The 15744-nt window shown below is 32.9% G+C and overlaps 2 protein-coding genes across 2 annotated transcripts; one reads left to right on the top strand and one right to left on the bottom strand.

The window, feature by feature from the left end:
- Nucleotides 1-3698: 3698 nt before the first annotated feature.
- Nucleotides 3699-4295, bottom strand: LOC144563575 (putative F-box/FBD/LRR-repeat protein At4g13965). Its single transcript, XM_078313067.1, has one exon. The coding sequence runs from the start codon at nucleotides 4293-4295 to the stop codon at nucleotides 3699-3701; it is 597 nt and encodes a 198-aa protein (XP_078169193.1).
- Nucleotides 4296-14039: 9744 nt separating this feature from the next.
- Nucleotides 14040-15012, top strand: LOC144563247 (protein LURP-one-related 8-like). Its single transcript, XM_078312691.1, has 2 exons — nucleotides 14040-14452; nucleotides 14538-15012. Exons 1-2 carry the CDS (start codon nucleotides 14198-14200, stop codon nucleotides 14916-14918), a joined length of 636 nt encoding a protein of 211 aa, XP_078168817.1. The 5' UTR covers nucleotides 14040-14197; the 3' UTR covers nucleotides 14919-15012.
- Nucleotides 15013-15744: the final 732 nt, after the last annotated feature.

Genomic DNA, 15744 nt, shown 5'->3' with positions numbered 1-15744 from the left:
ACAAATGTATGTTTTTTTAGAAAATTATGAGAAATAACATGAAGCTACAATATACCTGAAGCGTCATTAGATTAAAAGGGTTTAGAATTTTAAATTTAAGGTAGATCTGAAGCGCCATGTGCATATGAAGTTACCTGGCAATGGTTACTGACTTACTGTCTTAATGGGAAACAATGGACAACATTTATGCTCCTTCTTTTGTTCCTCACGAATCAGTCAGAGACAATATTTAAGGATTCCAATTGGTAAAGCAAGACATTAGATTGCTTAGTCTTGCATAATTTAATTGCCAATCAATTCCCAACTGAGCCCCAATCAGTGTTTAAGTTCCAACTATGTCAGTAGAGTCTCATATTAACCTTTATATAAATTATTATGTCCCAACTGACTCAAAATTCCAACCTTTTTATCCCAAATTCTCCTTAATTGTTTTTAGCAACTGTTACTATGAGTAGCTGGAACCATAAGCTCTACAATGAGCTTACATTCAAAGAAAAAGGTTATTGTTCTTTTCCTGTGTACTACTTCGAGAATTAGGCTTTATTCATACTTGTATTTTTTTTTTTTTTTTTTTTGGAGAAAAAACCCTTAGGCATTGCATTAATCAATATAGAGTTAAGATTACACACTGGAAAAGCATTCTAACAAACTGAAATCTACCTATCTAAAGGAAAAACAAAAACCAGCATGAGGAAACATGATACTGTTAAAAAACTGATAAAAACTTCCTAAACAAACTTAAAATTACCAGAAACCAAACAAACTCCATTTGTTATAGTCCGATTTCACTTTTAGATTGATACAGGTATTAATCCTAAGATTGCCAACTTGCATTGCTATCTAAATAAAGAAATTGCTGTTGAGTTTGTGCTCGATATCAAGATGCCCTAAAATACCCTCCCCTTTCTACTTGCAATTAACGGAGATTGTGAGGACCCCTTTGTAACTTTCTTTCCACACTCTGACAACTTATTCCCTTCTTACCAGCATGTGGTACCGGTCCCTGCTCCATATCTTTTTAGGCAATTTTCCTTCCAAACATTCTTCTTTTAAATTCTCCATTCTCAGCTAATCACTGTACGGAGTATTGTGCTTTGTACAAGGCAATTGTGACAGTTGTCAGCTAATATCCTTGTACCACTGTACCAGAACCTATTTTGTGTTGTTCTTTCCTCCTCTGCCTTGCAACTCCTTTACAAAATAACAAGTTACTAGCGTTACTCTATTTCCTCTTCCATCTAAAAAGCCGTTCCTCTAGTTGCTATGTTAATAATAAATGGAACAGGGAATGAGTATAAATGTTGCAGGGTACAATTTGCAAAAGTGCATCCAGTTTTGCTATTTGTCCCCAGATGGTATATCTCCAACAGTCATGCCGAATTCTTAAAAACAAATAATCCAAAAGAGGTATCATGAATTAAAAAGTCATGTAAATGGATGTTTGAAATAAATAAAAACAAATTAAATTACAACTCGACAACCAAAAACATAAAATTAACTGAAAGGAGTAAAAGAACAAACAATGAAACAATTAATACAACCATAGTGCTGTACTAGACAATTACAATTCCAAGCACCTCTACCAGTATAAATTAAAGCCCAACCAGAATTCAATTTAAGACAACAAAACACAAACTATACTCAATTAAGACAATAGAAAGTATAATGCAGGGAAAAGGAAAAGAACCAAAAAAAAAACTAATACCAATGTACCAGTTCAGCACTAGTGCTGTTAATTAAGAAAGCAGTAGAAAAGGGAAGTTCCCAGTCAGTATTAGCATGCCTAAATCTTCCCTCAAAGTTTATAGGCATCTTCAGAATGGCTGAAATCATACTATTTCTTTGTCAGTGTAAATTGAAATATTGAAACAGTACTCAAATGTTAAGCATTTCATCCTTTTTTTTTCCTCCTTTGTTTTCATATATCTTGTTAAACTATTAAAAGTGAATCTTCAACTGAGTCAAATAACTCAGTTGATTTATAATTTTGTCTAAGAGATAAATAAATATCACCAATGACCAACATAACAATAAGCAAAAATAAAAACATTTCGCATCAACATGCATGTATGCCCAAATTGAGTCTAACTTTACATAGAAGTGAGCCAAAAACAAAAACATATGTAGTATTGCTTTTGACAACATGCTTCGGACATAATTAACACCATGTGAAAACAACACAACTAGGATATTTAGTTCCAACAAAAATAATCAATACAAGCAAACCAATGAAAACGTCTTCATTATTTAGCAGGACTATGCAAGTCGTAGTTACGAGCTTACCACCATAATGCTTTATAATCCAAATTCAGATCCTCCCCAGTATTGGACAAAGGAATCTTTTAGAATTAGTATATTTGGACCGTTCTTTTAAGTTTGCACGAATCTTAAAGGGGACCCCCTAAAGTTAAAGAGGCACCAGATTGAGTTAGACCTGGTTGCGAGCTATTCTGGACCGTATAGTGCGCCCCATTTTCCAATATTTGAAAGGATACTTTTTCTTATAATCCATCAACTCCATGAATGCTTTATTATCCACCTCCGAATGGAGATTTTTGAAAATTGCATATCGGTAATTACCATCAGCATTACGTGGTAGCTTCGATCCTGCATCTCTCATCCTACTTTTCTGAAATATGTTAGAAGACTCATCGATCAATACTTTGATTTAAGAGCCAAGGTAAGAAAGGTGAAAATGAAATCAAGTACCTGGGTTGTTGAGTATTAGGGGTATAGAGAAGATAGTATATGAGTTCTATTACCTATCTCATTTCATTTACAGGTGCAATCTTGCCACATCAGCAACTTCAAAAGATTATTCTCATTAAAGAATTTCCACCCGTTCATATGATAGTACATAATAAAATTCTAGACATATAGGTTAGAAAAATAAAAATTAAAAAATTATGCACCTCATGAAACAGTTTCAGTGATTCCAGAACAGGACAATTATGAAGCATTCTGATGATAGCTTCATAATTACGATCGTGAAAGCAAAGGGTCACATCCAAGTGCTTCAAATTAGAAAATTTCGGCACCTTTTCATATGGTTCCATCAAGATATGAATTGGGTCCACTACATCCTGTACAAATTACACACATGTCAAGAATATCCAAGTAAAGCATCAGCCTACAATTGTACCGTTCGTTGCCGAGTAATAACATAAAACTGTCAAACCAGGGTCAGATGCATATCTGACATATCATGACAAACCATTTTTAAAAAAAAAAAGTTGTTAATTGATAGGTTCAAACACACGAATCAAAACAATTTAAAGATCAACTCACACCGAAGGTGCACAGAGTAAACATAAATGACATATGCAAAAACAATAATAATTAAGAGAGGTAAAGTTTATTACCTTCCTCTCTTTTGCATGCAGTGTTAACTCTTCCACATGTGAGATCCAATTCAACAGTCCATGAACAACACTGACATCTCCCCAATCAAGATAGTCTAGGTTAATGACAGCTTTTCTCAACAAAGGAACATCTCCACAGATGCGAGACAGAATTTTAACTTTTTGCTGCTGAGTTTCCAAATGAAGTGACTCCAATGAAGGAAGAGATAACACCATATTATAATTTTCATAACAACCAACGCTAATAATCAGTTTGAGTTTTTTTATTGTCTGGGAGGAAATTCTAAACCCAAAACTAAGCTTCATATCAAGATGTAAATCTTCCAAGGAACACAATTAGGAGAAAAGTGGGTTGAAATATTCCAGGTTAGTGCTAACCAATCCAAGGGAAAGGCTTCTCAGGCAGGTTAAAGTGATTCCAGAAGTAAACTTAAATTTTGGACAGTACCGAAAAGATATGTCATATTCCAAAGAAGGTACGCGATCAAGCGAGAGGCACCTCAGAGTGGTCATGGTTAAGATAATGCGGAGGATAGTTGAGAAATCTGCATAATAGCAACCTTCAATGGTGAGGTGGCGCAACTGGAGGCAGCGGGCCTTGGTAAGTAAGGAACAAAGAAATGAGGCATTTCGTCGGTCACAGCGGGAGATTTCGAGGTGTAAGCTGAGGAGGGGGTGGTGGGGATTGCGGCAAAGTAGCGCACGTTCAGCCATGGAAACGAAGTTGTCTTTCTCAGGTTGGGGGTAAGGAAGGTCTTTGCTGATGAGTGCAAGGGAAGGAGAGGCCTCCCAAAGGTGACGAAAGGAGCGGCAGAGAACGGAAGTGCGAGCGGCAATGTGGGTGGGGAGGAATGAGAGAATTGTGAGGAGCAATGCGTAGGAGAGATTGGAGAGACGGTCGATTTGGTTTGAATTTTTTTTGGAGTTCGCCATGGCAGCGGCCTTAGCGGGAAAAGGTTTACCTGGAAGAACGAAGGGGAAGAGGGTTTTGAAGAAAAGCACTAATTTGAGAATCTAGGTTTTACTCCCGCTGCGCTTTCCCGCGCGCTCTTTGGGTTAGTTTTAGGTAGTGTATTAATGGTGGGACGGGTACGGGTAACCCGGGTATACCCGGGCACGGGTACGTTTCGGGTATGAGTATGACGGGTACTAGGGTATACGGGTACGGGTATGTCGGGTATTTTTTTCAAAAACCATACCCCACCCGTCCTATACCCATACCCGTGTACCCTTGACGGGTAGGGCAGGTACGGGTATTTTTGTTTTTTTTGCTGTTTTTTTTCTGCTTTTTTTTTTTTTTTTTTTTTTTTCCTGTTTTTGTTTTTGTTTTTTTTACTTTAAAACAATAAAATATAAATATAAATATAAATATAAATAAAAAATAGAAATTAAAAAACACAATTTTAAAAACAGAAATTACAAAACAGAAATTAAAAACAGAATTTTAAAAACAGAAATAAAAACAGAATTTTAAAAACAGAATTTTAAAAACAGAAATTAAAAAACAGAAATTAAAACACAGAAATTAAAAAATAGAAATTAAAAAATAGAAATAAAAACAGAAATAAAAACAGAATTTTAAAAACAGAAATTAAAAAACAGAATTTTAAAAACAGAAATTAAATTGAATTTGGGGGGAAAATTTGAATTTGGGGTTTGAATTATTGGGTCGGGTATAAGGGTACGGGTACGGGTAAGGGTAGACGGGTACCCGGGTAGGGTAAAGTCGGGTATGGGTAAGGTCGGATACGGGTATGGTCGGGTATTTGTCCAAAAAAACCGGCCCGATCCGTTTTTTGCCCGTACCCGCGTACCCGAGTACTCGACCCATACCCGGGCTCGGGCACGGACGGGTAGGGTAGGGTATACCCTTAACGGGTATAATTAATACTCTAGTTTTAGGCACGACAATTGATTTCAGCGGTCGAGTCGAGTTATTTGGGTTTGTTTAAATTGTTTTAGTTTTCCTCAATTAGTGGAACATGGGCCAAGAGCCCACTAAGCCTAACTGATGTCACGGATTTCTTTTAAAAATTCACAAGATGATGACCATTTTTTTTTTTATAAAGAAAATATGTCAACTGAAAATATTTGGGTTTGTTTTATGAGTAGAACTAGGTTTTCTTAAGATCAGCAAATTTTTTGGTGAACTCAAGTCTAAAACTCATCTAATCGGTTTTAAATGACGAATCCGAACTGTTGAAACCAATCTATCTTACGAGTGATGTGTCTATATATAAATTTTTAAAACTATTTTGCATAGAGTCAAAGGGATAAAAAACATTCAAAAAATGAATGTATTAAAATTAATTTATTAACTTTCTAATTTTGACCGCTTGACTTTATACTAAATTAATTCGAATATTTAAAAATTTCACATGTAGATGCATCACTCGTAAGGCAGACGGGTTTCAACGGTTCAGATTCGTCATTTAAAGAAAATTCGATGGGTTTTAGACTTGAATTTACCCAGAGTTGGTGAACTTAAGAACACCCTAGTTCTACTCTTGTTTTACTCTTACTGGTATTCTTTTGCAAATTCATATGTTCATCGAATTGACATTTATGTTATAAATAGTATTTAAACTTTACTGAAAATATTATTAGAATAATTTGGAAAGAATTCATCAACTTTTGCACAATTAATAGTTAGTAAATGTATTTACGGTCAATAGCATGCATATTATATATTTTTTTATTAATCATGAACAAATTGACATGATTAAGTCAATAAACTAGCAGTTATGCTCAGAGCAATTTTGAATTAAAATGTCAATTTTTAACGCAATAAATATTTACAATTATCGTATTGCAAAAATACGGCAATATTTGATAATATTCCAACGATTGTTCCGATCAATGTTATTAGAACTAGACCAGACGTCGTCGGTCTGATAAAGTTCCGAGTCAATGGTTCACTAGTTGGACCGATAGATCAACCGATCTGACCATTGATTTGTAAATATATATATTTATGAGATATGGGTACAATTATAAAATTAATCATATTTTTATATTAGTGAAATTTCCCACAAACATATTAAATAAGTACTATAAAATAAATTTATAGATAATTACAAAATGTTCTTTTAAAAGCTCAAATTGTATATAATTTATTCTTAAAATTATTAAAGTAAACATCGTATGACAGCTTTTTTTTTATTAAAGAGATTTTAGTTTTACATTTTATTTTAAAACAGAATAATCAACTCCATAGGAATTCTTCATGTTTTTTTGGGATGAAACAAGATTCCAACTATATATTAAAAAAAAAATAGAATTTTGGTTTAAAAAAAAATGTTGGAAGGACTTTTTTTTTATCATACTCAAACGTAATTGTTTAAAAAATATATATTGCAAAAATACAAACAATTATACATAATTATCCACAGAATATCACTCTCAAGTACGTACTACCTTTTCACACCACCTTTTTCTCCTCAATGCAAAAGAATAAATGAGCCATGACACATGAGCCTGTGACAATTCATTAAATAAAAAATAAAAGTTTAAATAACATTTATCGCGTCATAGCGGCATGGTTAAAAAAAATGACGCTATAGCCATATAGCACCGTTATAGCGCGAAATAGCCCGCTATAGCGCTGATAGCGTCATAGCTTTTATGGTTCGAAATAGCTATCGTGCGCTATTTAGAACCTTGATAAAAATGAACCGAATTTTGAATGGTTCACCGGTTTTTTTTGCATAAAACAGTCAATTTTTGAAATTCTCCCTAGAAATATATAATTCATATAGATAACAAAATAATGGGCACACTGGAAATTCTTCCTAATATATAATTATAATGATTGAAAATAGTTTTTACTCGTATTATTATTCATATAAGTAACAAAAAGAATCGTACACATATCCTTATCGTCTAATTAATAAAGAGCGCCGTTAATTAACATCCAACGAGCTGACATCCTTCAACTTTGAAAAATAAATCTGTTGCAATTCGAATTAGAGCTACAGTATCTTGAAATCCCACCGTTCAACTTTTTTGTGCACGCATCTCAAAAAAATTTGACAATTAGATTTAGAAAAGCAGATATTTCAAGATACTGTAGCTCTAATTCGAATCGCAGCAGATTTGTTTCCTCAATTTTTCACGGGAGCAGTCCAAATGGTTGGAATAAGAGTATGGTACGAATCCGGATTCAACTGGATCTCAATCCAATGCATGTTGGGGGTGGTGGGAACATGACTTGACAAATAATGAGATATTTTTCACACTTTAAATTAGTTTAGTTTAAGGCTCTATTCGGCTGTGTACTGTTTCCGTGATAAAAGAAAATTCAGAATTTTTTTTTTCCACAGAAATAGTACTTTTCAGTTCAATTTCTGTACACATGCCCATTTCCAATTGAAGGCCAAACAGGCCCTAAATTACTGTCAAGAAAAATAAATATCATATAGGTTTTTAGCAAATGTGGTTATGTGGTTAGGAATATAGAATCTGTATCACTCCAGGGACCTAAGGTAAAAGTGTGAAATCTGGATCGTTCTTTTTACCTGGCACAAATCTCAAAGCAGACACCCTATAGCTTCAATAGGCACCGAATCTAATTTGAATCTACTAAGATTAATCTGGACCGTCTATTTTGTTGGATTGTACCTCAAGTATCTGGGGGAATTTGGACTCCATAATGCATGGAAAAAACTCATAATGTGATAATTAAGATACATCATTACACGATACGACGGTATGGTTCTATCGATCATAATATGGCATGCGTGTTAGTTGTGTTTTTTGACTTGTATATGTTGTGTCGGATTTATTTACCTGTTGTGATCACCATTTAAAAAAAATGACACAATATAGTACGACACGCGAACCGTTATGATCACAGTACGACATAATATGAAACACACGAATTATGACACATTATTTTGCAACATTATTTCTTTATTTCACAAACTTTTTATATATTTTTTTCATATTATTTTTTGACATTTTTTTCAATAAATAACTCAAATGGTAAAAATAAAGAATTAAATATTATCAAACAGGACGGGCTACGCTACTCCATGGAGTAAAACGCGTTTGTACTACACACCGTATTTCCATTTTGAAAATCCAAACGACCGATCTGAACCATTAGATGTGATCTCCATATTGAAATGTGCTTGGAGACCAAATTTTACATTTTTTTTAATTTTTTTACTATTCATTAAGCATTTTTCAAAATTTCTATTTTGCTATGAACAGTGAAAAACAGTAAAATTTTCTAGATCATTGGATTAGTAATTTTCAAAAATGCTTAATAAATAGTAAAATAATTTCAAAAAATGTAAAATTTGGTCTCAAGCACATTTCAATATGGAGATCACATCTAACGGTTCGGATCGGTCATTTGAATTTTCAAAATAAAATTTGTGTGGAGCACCAACTCATTTTACTCCATGGAGTAGCGTAGCCCATCCCTTATCAAACATATGCAGTGACATCAACTTTATTAATTACTGCATATGTAGTGATCACGACATGACTAACATACTGTGAATATATATATATATTAACCGATCGATCTTCATCAATTTTTATAATTTTAATCATGATATGTAAAAAATTAATTACTTGATTGCAGCACAATATAACACGCCTGACTATATAATTACGACACAATATGACACGAATTTACGTTTCTAGATATATATATATTGTTGTTGTCATACCATCATGAAATTTCTTTTCAGTCAGAAAAAATCATCACGTATTACCTTGGACAAATATCCGTGAACATGGGGCCCGAATTAGCACATGTAGAAGCATCAAAATTAATTTATTAATTAAGCATCTAATTTTGACCGCTTGACTTTAAACTAAATTAATTCGAATGTTTAAAATTTTTACATGTAGATGCATCACTCGTAAGATAGACGAGTCTCAACAATTCGAATTTGTAATTTGAAACCGACAGGTTTTAGACTTGAGTTCACCAAAAAAACTCGGTGAACTTAAGAACACCCTAGTTCTACTCCTAGAATAAAAGTGTTCATCTCGCATAATGTGTTCAACGCATTGAAATAATGGATCTACTGATGGGTGTATAATGCAGGATATATATCTTAATTTATTTACAATGCTAATTTATTTATTTGATCAGTACATTATGTCAAGGTCATTGCATAACAAATTAAAGTCAGCTTTCTAATCTCAGCAAAACAGGAAGCCTACTCTAATGCTAGGTTTGGATAACAAATTAAAGTCAGCTTTCTAATCTCAACAAAACAGGAAGCCTACTCTAATGCTAGGTTTGGATAACAAATTAAAGTCAGCTTTCTAATCTCAGCAAAACAGGAAGCCTACTCTAATGCTAGGTTTGGATATCAGAATAGCAAAACATTTGTTATATATCTTATATATATATATTGTGCATCTCTCATATCTTAATAATTGACAAATATATCAGGGGGCTTGTTCTCGTGGTATGTCGGCTACAAACTTTCGATTAATGAATATATTTTTGTTGGAGTTCTAAATAGCACACTATAGCATTTTGAATCATAAAAGCTATAATACTATTAGCGCTACAAGCCTATCGATATGGGCATAATGCTACTTTTTAGTTGTAATAAATGCTATTTAAGTCTTAGATTAATTGTATTGCGGAGTAATAAATGCAAATTTTTAGTTATAATACTATTAGCGCTACAAGCCTATGATGTAATAAATGCTATTTAAGTCTTAGATTTTTGTACATCTCTCATATTATCTAACAATACAATTAGTGTGGAGCCATATTTCTAAGTTTAGAAATCAGTTATATAAATTAAATATATATATATATATATATATATATATATATATATATATATATAAGATCAATTTTACAGTATTCATAATATTTTATTTTAAATTAATTGTATTGCGGAGTCATATTTTTAAGCTTAGAAGTTAGTTATATAAATTTTTTTTTAAATATGTAAGATCAATTTTACTGTATTCGTAATATTTTATTTAAAATTAGACATAAAAAATCGCATGAAATTTTAAAAATAAATGTGACTAAATTGATCCCATTTTCTCTTGCTAGCTGTATCAAACATAGAATGGACTTTTCCATACATACAATATAAATATTGTGATCATGCATGGACGAGAAGCAAGGAAGTAGTTCAACTATTATTTCCAAGCGATGCAATGACAGATATATATTTGGATAAAGTTGTGGACAAATGGTAGACAAAATCTAGTGGACAGAAACATTTTTTCTACAATCTACAACAAAGTATATTTATTCTTCACGCAACGCGCGCCATAGCCAAACTCTTTCTTTTTTGTAATCCAACATTTTTTTTTTAAATTTTTTTTATGAAGCTTTTTATCACTACCAAGTCCGATACAACAAACCCAATAACCCGAATCGATTTTTTTGCTACTGAATCCTAAGAAATGCAGGATGAATTATACAAATGTATAGTGTGAATTCCTAAAATGCAGATTAAATATTAATGCGAATGCAATGTAGTGGTAACGATAATATTGCTATGAGATGAATTTCTAGGGTTATAGATTCATAGTAATATCTTAATTAATTGTGTTTCTCTAGTTATTTTTTTAATATTTATGTTTTGATTGATTGGATGTTATTCTAATTAGGTAGATATTTATCAACTTCCGGCCGTAGGTGGCTTCATACTATATTTAAATCAAATGGCTAGGTTTCCTACTTTTGTGGCTTACATATTTTAATTTAATCCATTAATTCTTCAAGTACCTAATTTTATTTATTTATTTGGGGCATATAAACCTCATATTTCGGTCCATGGTCTAAATTAATTACCTAGAGTCATTCTTATATATAAAACATTTCATAAATTACTTCTAATATGAATATTTTCTTTTAGTCTCAATCAATGATGGAGCCACCATGTAATAGGGGTAGGCAATTTGTCTACCGGCATCTGAAATTTTAAAATCAGGTATATATAGAGTAGTATAAATATGTTGGTCTATTTCTGAAAATTAAATTACCTACTTCTGTCCTTTAACAATTCATTATTGCAATCTAAGCGAATGAATTAAATTACAAATTGCGACTGATAATTGAGTAAAATTGTTGAGTGCTATTAATGTTTTTCTTAATTTATGTTTAAATTTGATTTAGAATTTGGTGAGATTGATTAAAATGATTCAAGTATATAAGTTAGTTTTGCTCACTGATCAGGTAATCAGGTAACTCGAAACTTTTTTTCACTTCTGACTAAAATCCTGACTACGCCATTGGTCTCAACCCAACATTATTGGGGTCCTTTATGAATTTAAAAATATATATTAACAAATTCATTCAAACATACATAAATAAATCAATATCACACCCACAAATATATAATATTCAAATAACTTAATATGCACAGTCAAGAGTACTAACTACATATATATAAAAACAAGCACAGGAATTAATTAAATAAGTAAAAGGTCTAGCCTTCCACACAATTAAGACAAGCACAGGAATTAATTAAATAAGTAAAATCTCCTTTATCAATGCTTCTTGATTAATTAATTCTTGAATTGAATTTTCTCTTTACGGAAGTCTTGAATCTCGTCTTGAATTGCACCCGATGCTGTGCTTGAGCGCGACTGTAACTTTGTGAGTATGAATCCGGTTCTGAAACTTGGGGGCAATATCTCATGTAATCCAATTTGTTTCCTATTTAGCTATAGCGTGATATATAAAAACAAAAATAATCCTCAATCAATGCAATGCGTGCTGTCCAAGAAAGAATCTTCTATATAATATGATATGAAGAAAAAAATGCCAAAATCTCCTTTGAGTGCGTACGTGTGAATTAATTAAGCTCTGATTCATAGGAGAGATGCATGCACCAATCAATCCCGCAAATCGATCGGTTTTAGCCTTTCTTTCTTCTTTGTATATCTATCAAAAGATCTCTTCAATGCACACATGCACATGAACTAGCTCTTGGCCTCTTGCGACTTCGCGTTCGATCTAAATCTACAATAAATGAACAAATTCTGTAGAATCTCATCTCTTGACCAAATCAAATAAAAGTGAATAAAAAATAAATAAATTCCAATGAAATGAAAATTAAGGCATGTTTTAAAGGGTAGCCATACATCAAATAATATGTAAATTAACGCTTATGACAATGGTTGATCAAGATTCAAGGATAAAAGACAATATACAATCATATTCTTATAACTATGGACAAAATACAAAGAAAGAAAGAGACTTGATCTATACCCGACAGAAACACATGCATGCAACAAAAGGTACCTGAAATTTTTGCTTCTTTTTCTGAATTCAATTATTCGTAAAGCATCTAACTTTATTTCTGTGATTAATTTTTTTTTTTGAAGAACAGCTGGCAAGAAACAAGCTGGCAATATATTGATAAAGAAAATTATTTATTCTGTGATCAAATTTTGGAGTGGCATGTCTAACTATAACAAGAGCCGTTGAATTGTATCATAGAATTTTGTGTGAAAATTAATTTGTTTATAAACTTTGGTTATATTATCGTGTAATGGTCCACGACTGAATTTTGTGATTGTTTTAGGGTTAGCGGCAATTGTCGTCTAACGATTTTTTTATTTAAGAAAAATATTTACACTCTACAAGGAGCAGTGTTTTAAAATGCAGTTTTATTCATGCATACGGAAAGCCACTGCATACTACGGATTTGTATACGGAAGTACATATGCGGTTTTACTATGCTTTGTTACAGAAATATAGATAAAATAAAATCAATTTATATCTAAATACTTGTTTAATCTAGTGGTTTGTGCTATTTAAAACTACGTGAACTTGACTGCATGAGATTATATATGTATACAGAAGACCACTACATAAGCATATGCAGCCGCATTTTAAAATACTGACCAGGAGTACCTGACTTGACCTTGTAATTAAGAAGATAACTAAATACAGAATAAAACCACAAACATATAAGGGAATATTCTGACAGTATCTACATATTCTTGACATGAATCACAGAACTAATTATATAGTCGTATTGTTTATGATCATTCGCACATCTATATATGTTCATTGACAAATAGTACTCTTCTCTTCCTCTCGCGCCAAAAAGTGACCATGCAAGCCCCTGCTAACATGATTGTTGTATGAACAATTTCAATATTGTATCAATTTTAAATTAGGATTGTCAATTTATGAGTATCATGTTTTTAGTTTTGTCAATTTTGTATAACCTTGGAAATTTTCTTTGATTCATGCAACATGGCGATAATGTTGTCACTGCTGCTTAGTGCAGTTAGTAATGACAGAATTTGAATTCTAGATGTGCAGAAATAAAGTGTGTGAGTGTGTGAACAGGTAAAGTCTATGGACTATCATAAAAAAATAGAGATAATTTCTTTTTTACACGTCAAATGACATCGTTTATATAAACAGTTGGAAATGTTGTTATTGACAACATTTTATGTGTAAAAAAAATTAATGCTTTTTGTTGACGGTTTCATTGCAGATACTTTTGTAACTAATTAATGCTTTTTGTTGACGTCAAATTAATGCTTTTTGTTGACGTCAAATTAATGCTTTTTGTTCAGAAATTAATAATACGTTTCTGTCAGTATGCTCTCAGCAATAGTATTTTTTTTTACTTTCGGAAATACTATTTTCTAAGAAATGATGCCATAAATTTAATTATTTAATTTTTAAATATTGCTACAGACAAAGATATTGGCAAGTAGCTAGGATCATGTATATATATATAATAATTAAGTACATATATAACCAATACATTGGTCCCCATTCCTAAACAAATAATTGAACGATCCCAATTTATTTGTCTTCCACACCCTCTTCATGCATGTCGCTTTCCCACTAATTGAAGTCTATAATAATGAGTAGGATGCAAGTGCAGCAGCAGCAGCACGCAGAGACGAGCAAGCCCACAAATGTCGACAAAGCTAGGGTTTTTACGGTTTGGCAAAAGTCGAGCATGGGGTTTCAAGGAACCGATGGTTTCTCGGTGTACGATGATACCGGGCGGTTAGTTTTTCGTGTTGATAACTACTCGAGAAGGCAAAAGTGTTTAACTAAAGAGATTGTGCTCATGGATGGCGTTGGCAATCCTCTCCTCTGGTTACGTCCTCAGGTATATATATATATATACACACACACTTTTTTTAAAGAAAATTGAAATTTTACAGATCTATGTCCAAAGCTAATCATTGTTGCAGATCTTGAGCTTGCATGATAGATGGAATGCTTACGAAGTCGAAGAATGCGGAAACAAGCAACCAGACTCAAAATTATTCTCAATGAAGCGATACTCAATGCTTCATAACGTTGATAAAGCAGAAGTTTCGCTAACAAACTTGGAAGATATTAATAACAAGTCGAAATCCATGCCGAGTTTCAGAATTGATGGTTGCTGCTTCGACAAAAGTAGCTGTAAAATTTACGACAGTAGAGGGGGTGAGGTGGCGCAGATTTCAAGAAAAACAACCCTTGAAACATCCGTGTTACTAGGAAATGATGTGTTTAGTCTTGTTATCCAGCCCGGCTTCGATTGCAAATTGGTGATGGCGTTTATCATTGTAATGGATCGATTACGCTAGAAATTAATCTTTATTGTAATGGTTCTGATCTTTTGTATGGATCATGCTAATAATAATGAACACAATTCTTAGTGTTTAATGGTGATTGGTGAACATATTCAATTTTATAGTACTCCTATTTCACGAAAATTTATATAAAATGTATATCAAATTATCAGAAAAAATGGAATTAGCCGGGGCTTCTTCCTCGAGTCCTGTCATGATTGCGCACTCGACAAAAGAGCTTTACGAGCCGCATTGCCCGGCTCAACCATCCCTTCTTGAAGAGTTATGCCGTCATGCCTGTGGTCAGGATGAGTCGGGAATTGCCCGGGCCTCAGTCCAAACAAACCTACAAAAAGTGAGGATCTCACCCACTCGTAGCCCTCTTATACGAATGAGGAAACCTACAAAGGCTCTTCACATCATAAAGAGAAAGGGAAAGGAGGCACCACAATAAGAGCTTGGGAAAGGATCGGTAAGCGGGAAGTTGCCTTTTCATATTGCCTTTGTTTCAGGTTAGGTTGTTACCAAGTACCAGGCCAAGGTTGTGTGTGACCAATGATCGAATGGATGGAGCTTGTGAAGAAGCTAGAGAACATAAAAGATCACTTCCTTCCAACCATCTTCCTTCTCTAGATTCATGCATTGAGCAATATTACTTCCCATTAAATCCAGCTTTATTTGTTTTTTAAAATAACTATTAATTATAATATTGTATCGATACAATAAAGAAAACAGCAGTCTAGTCATAAATTACATAAATATGAAGTCACAACAGCAGTCTGGCGTAGTAGCGCATGTTTGGCCATGGCAACAAAGTTGTCTTTCTCAAGTTCAGGGTAAG

This window comes from Carex rostrata, chromosome 12 (assembly GCF_964058835.1).
Source record: "Carex rostrata chromosome 12, lpCarRost1.2, whole genome shotgun sequence".
NCBI classification, from domain to species: domain Eukaryota; kingdom Viridiplantae; phylum Streptophyta; class Magnoliopsida; order Poales; family Cyperaceae; genus Carex; species Carex rostrata.
This window is presented reverse-complemented; position numbering and strand designations above follow the sequence as displayed.

Excerpts from the sequence above, each read along its gene's own strand:
- LOC144563247 (XM_078312691.1), top strand. The coding sequence starts at position 14,198 with ATGAGTAGGATGCAAGTGCAGCAGCAGCAGCACGCAGAGACGAGCAAG. Across the intron at positions 14,453-14,537 it reads TCCTCTGGTTACGTCCTCAG|ATCTTGAGCTTGCATGATAG; the intron begins GTATATATATAT and ends TCATTGTTGCAG.
- LOC144563575 (XM_078313067.1), bottom strand. The coding sequence starts at position 4,295 with ATGGCGAACTCCAAAAAAAATTCAAACCAAATCGACCGTCTCTCCAAT.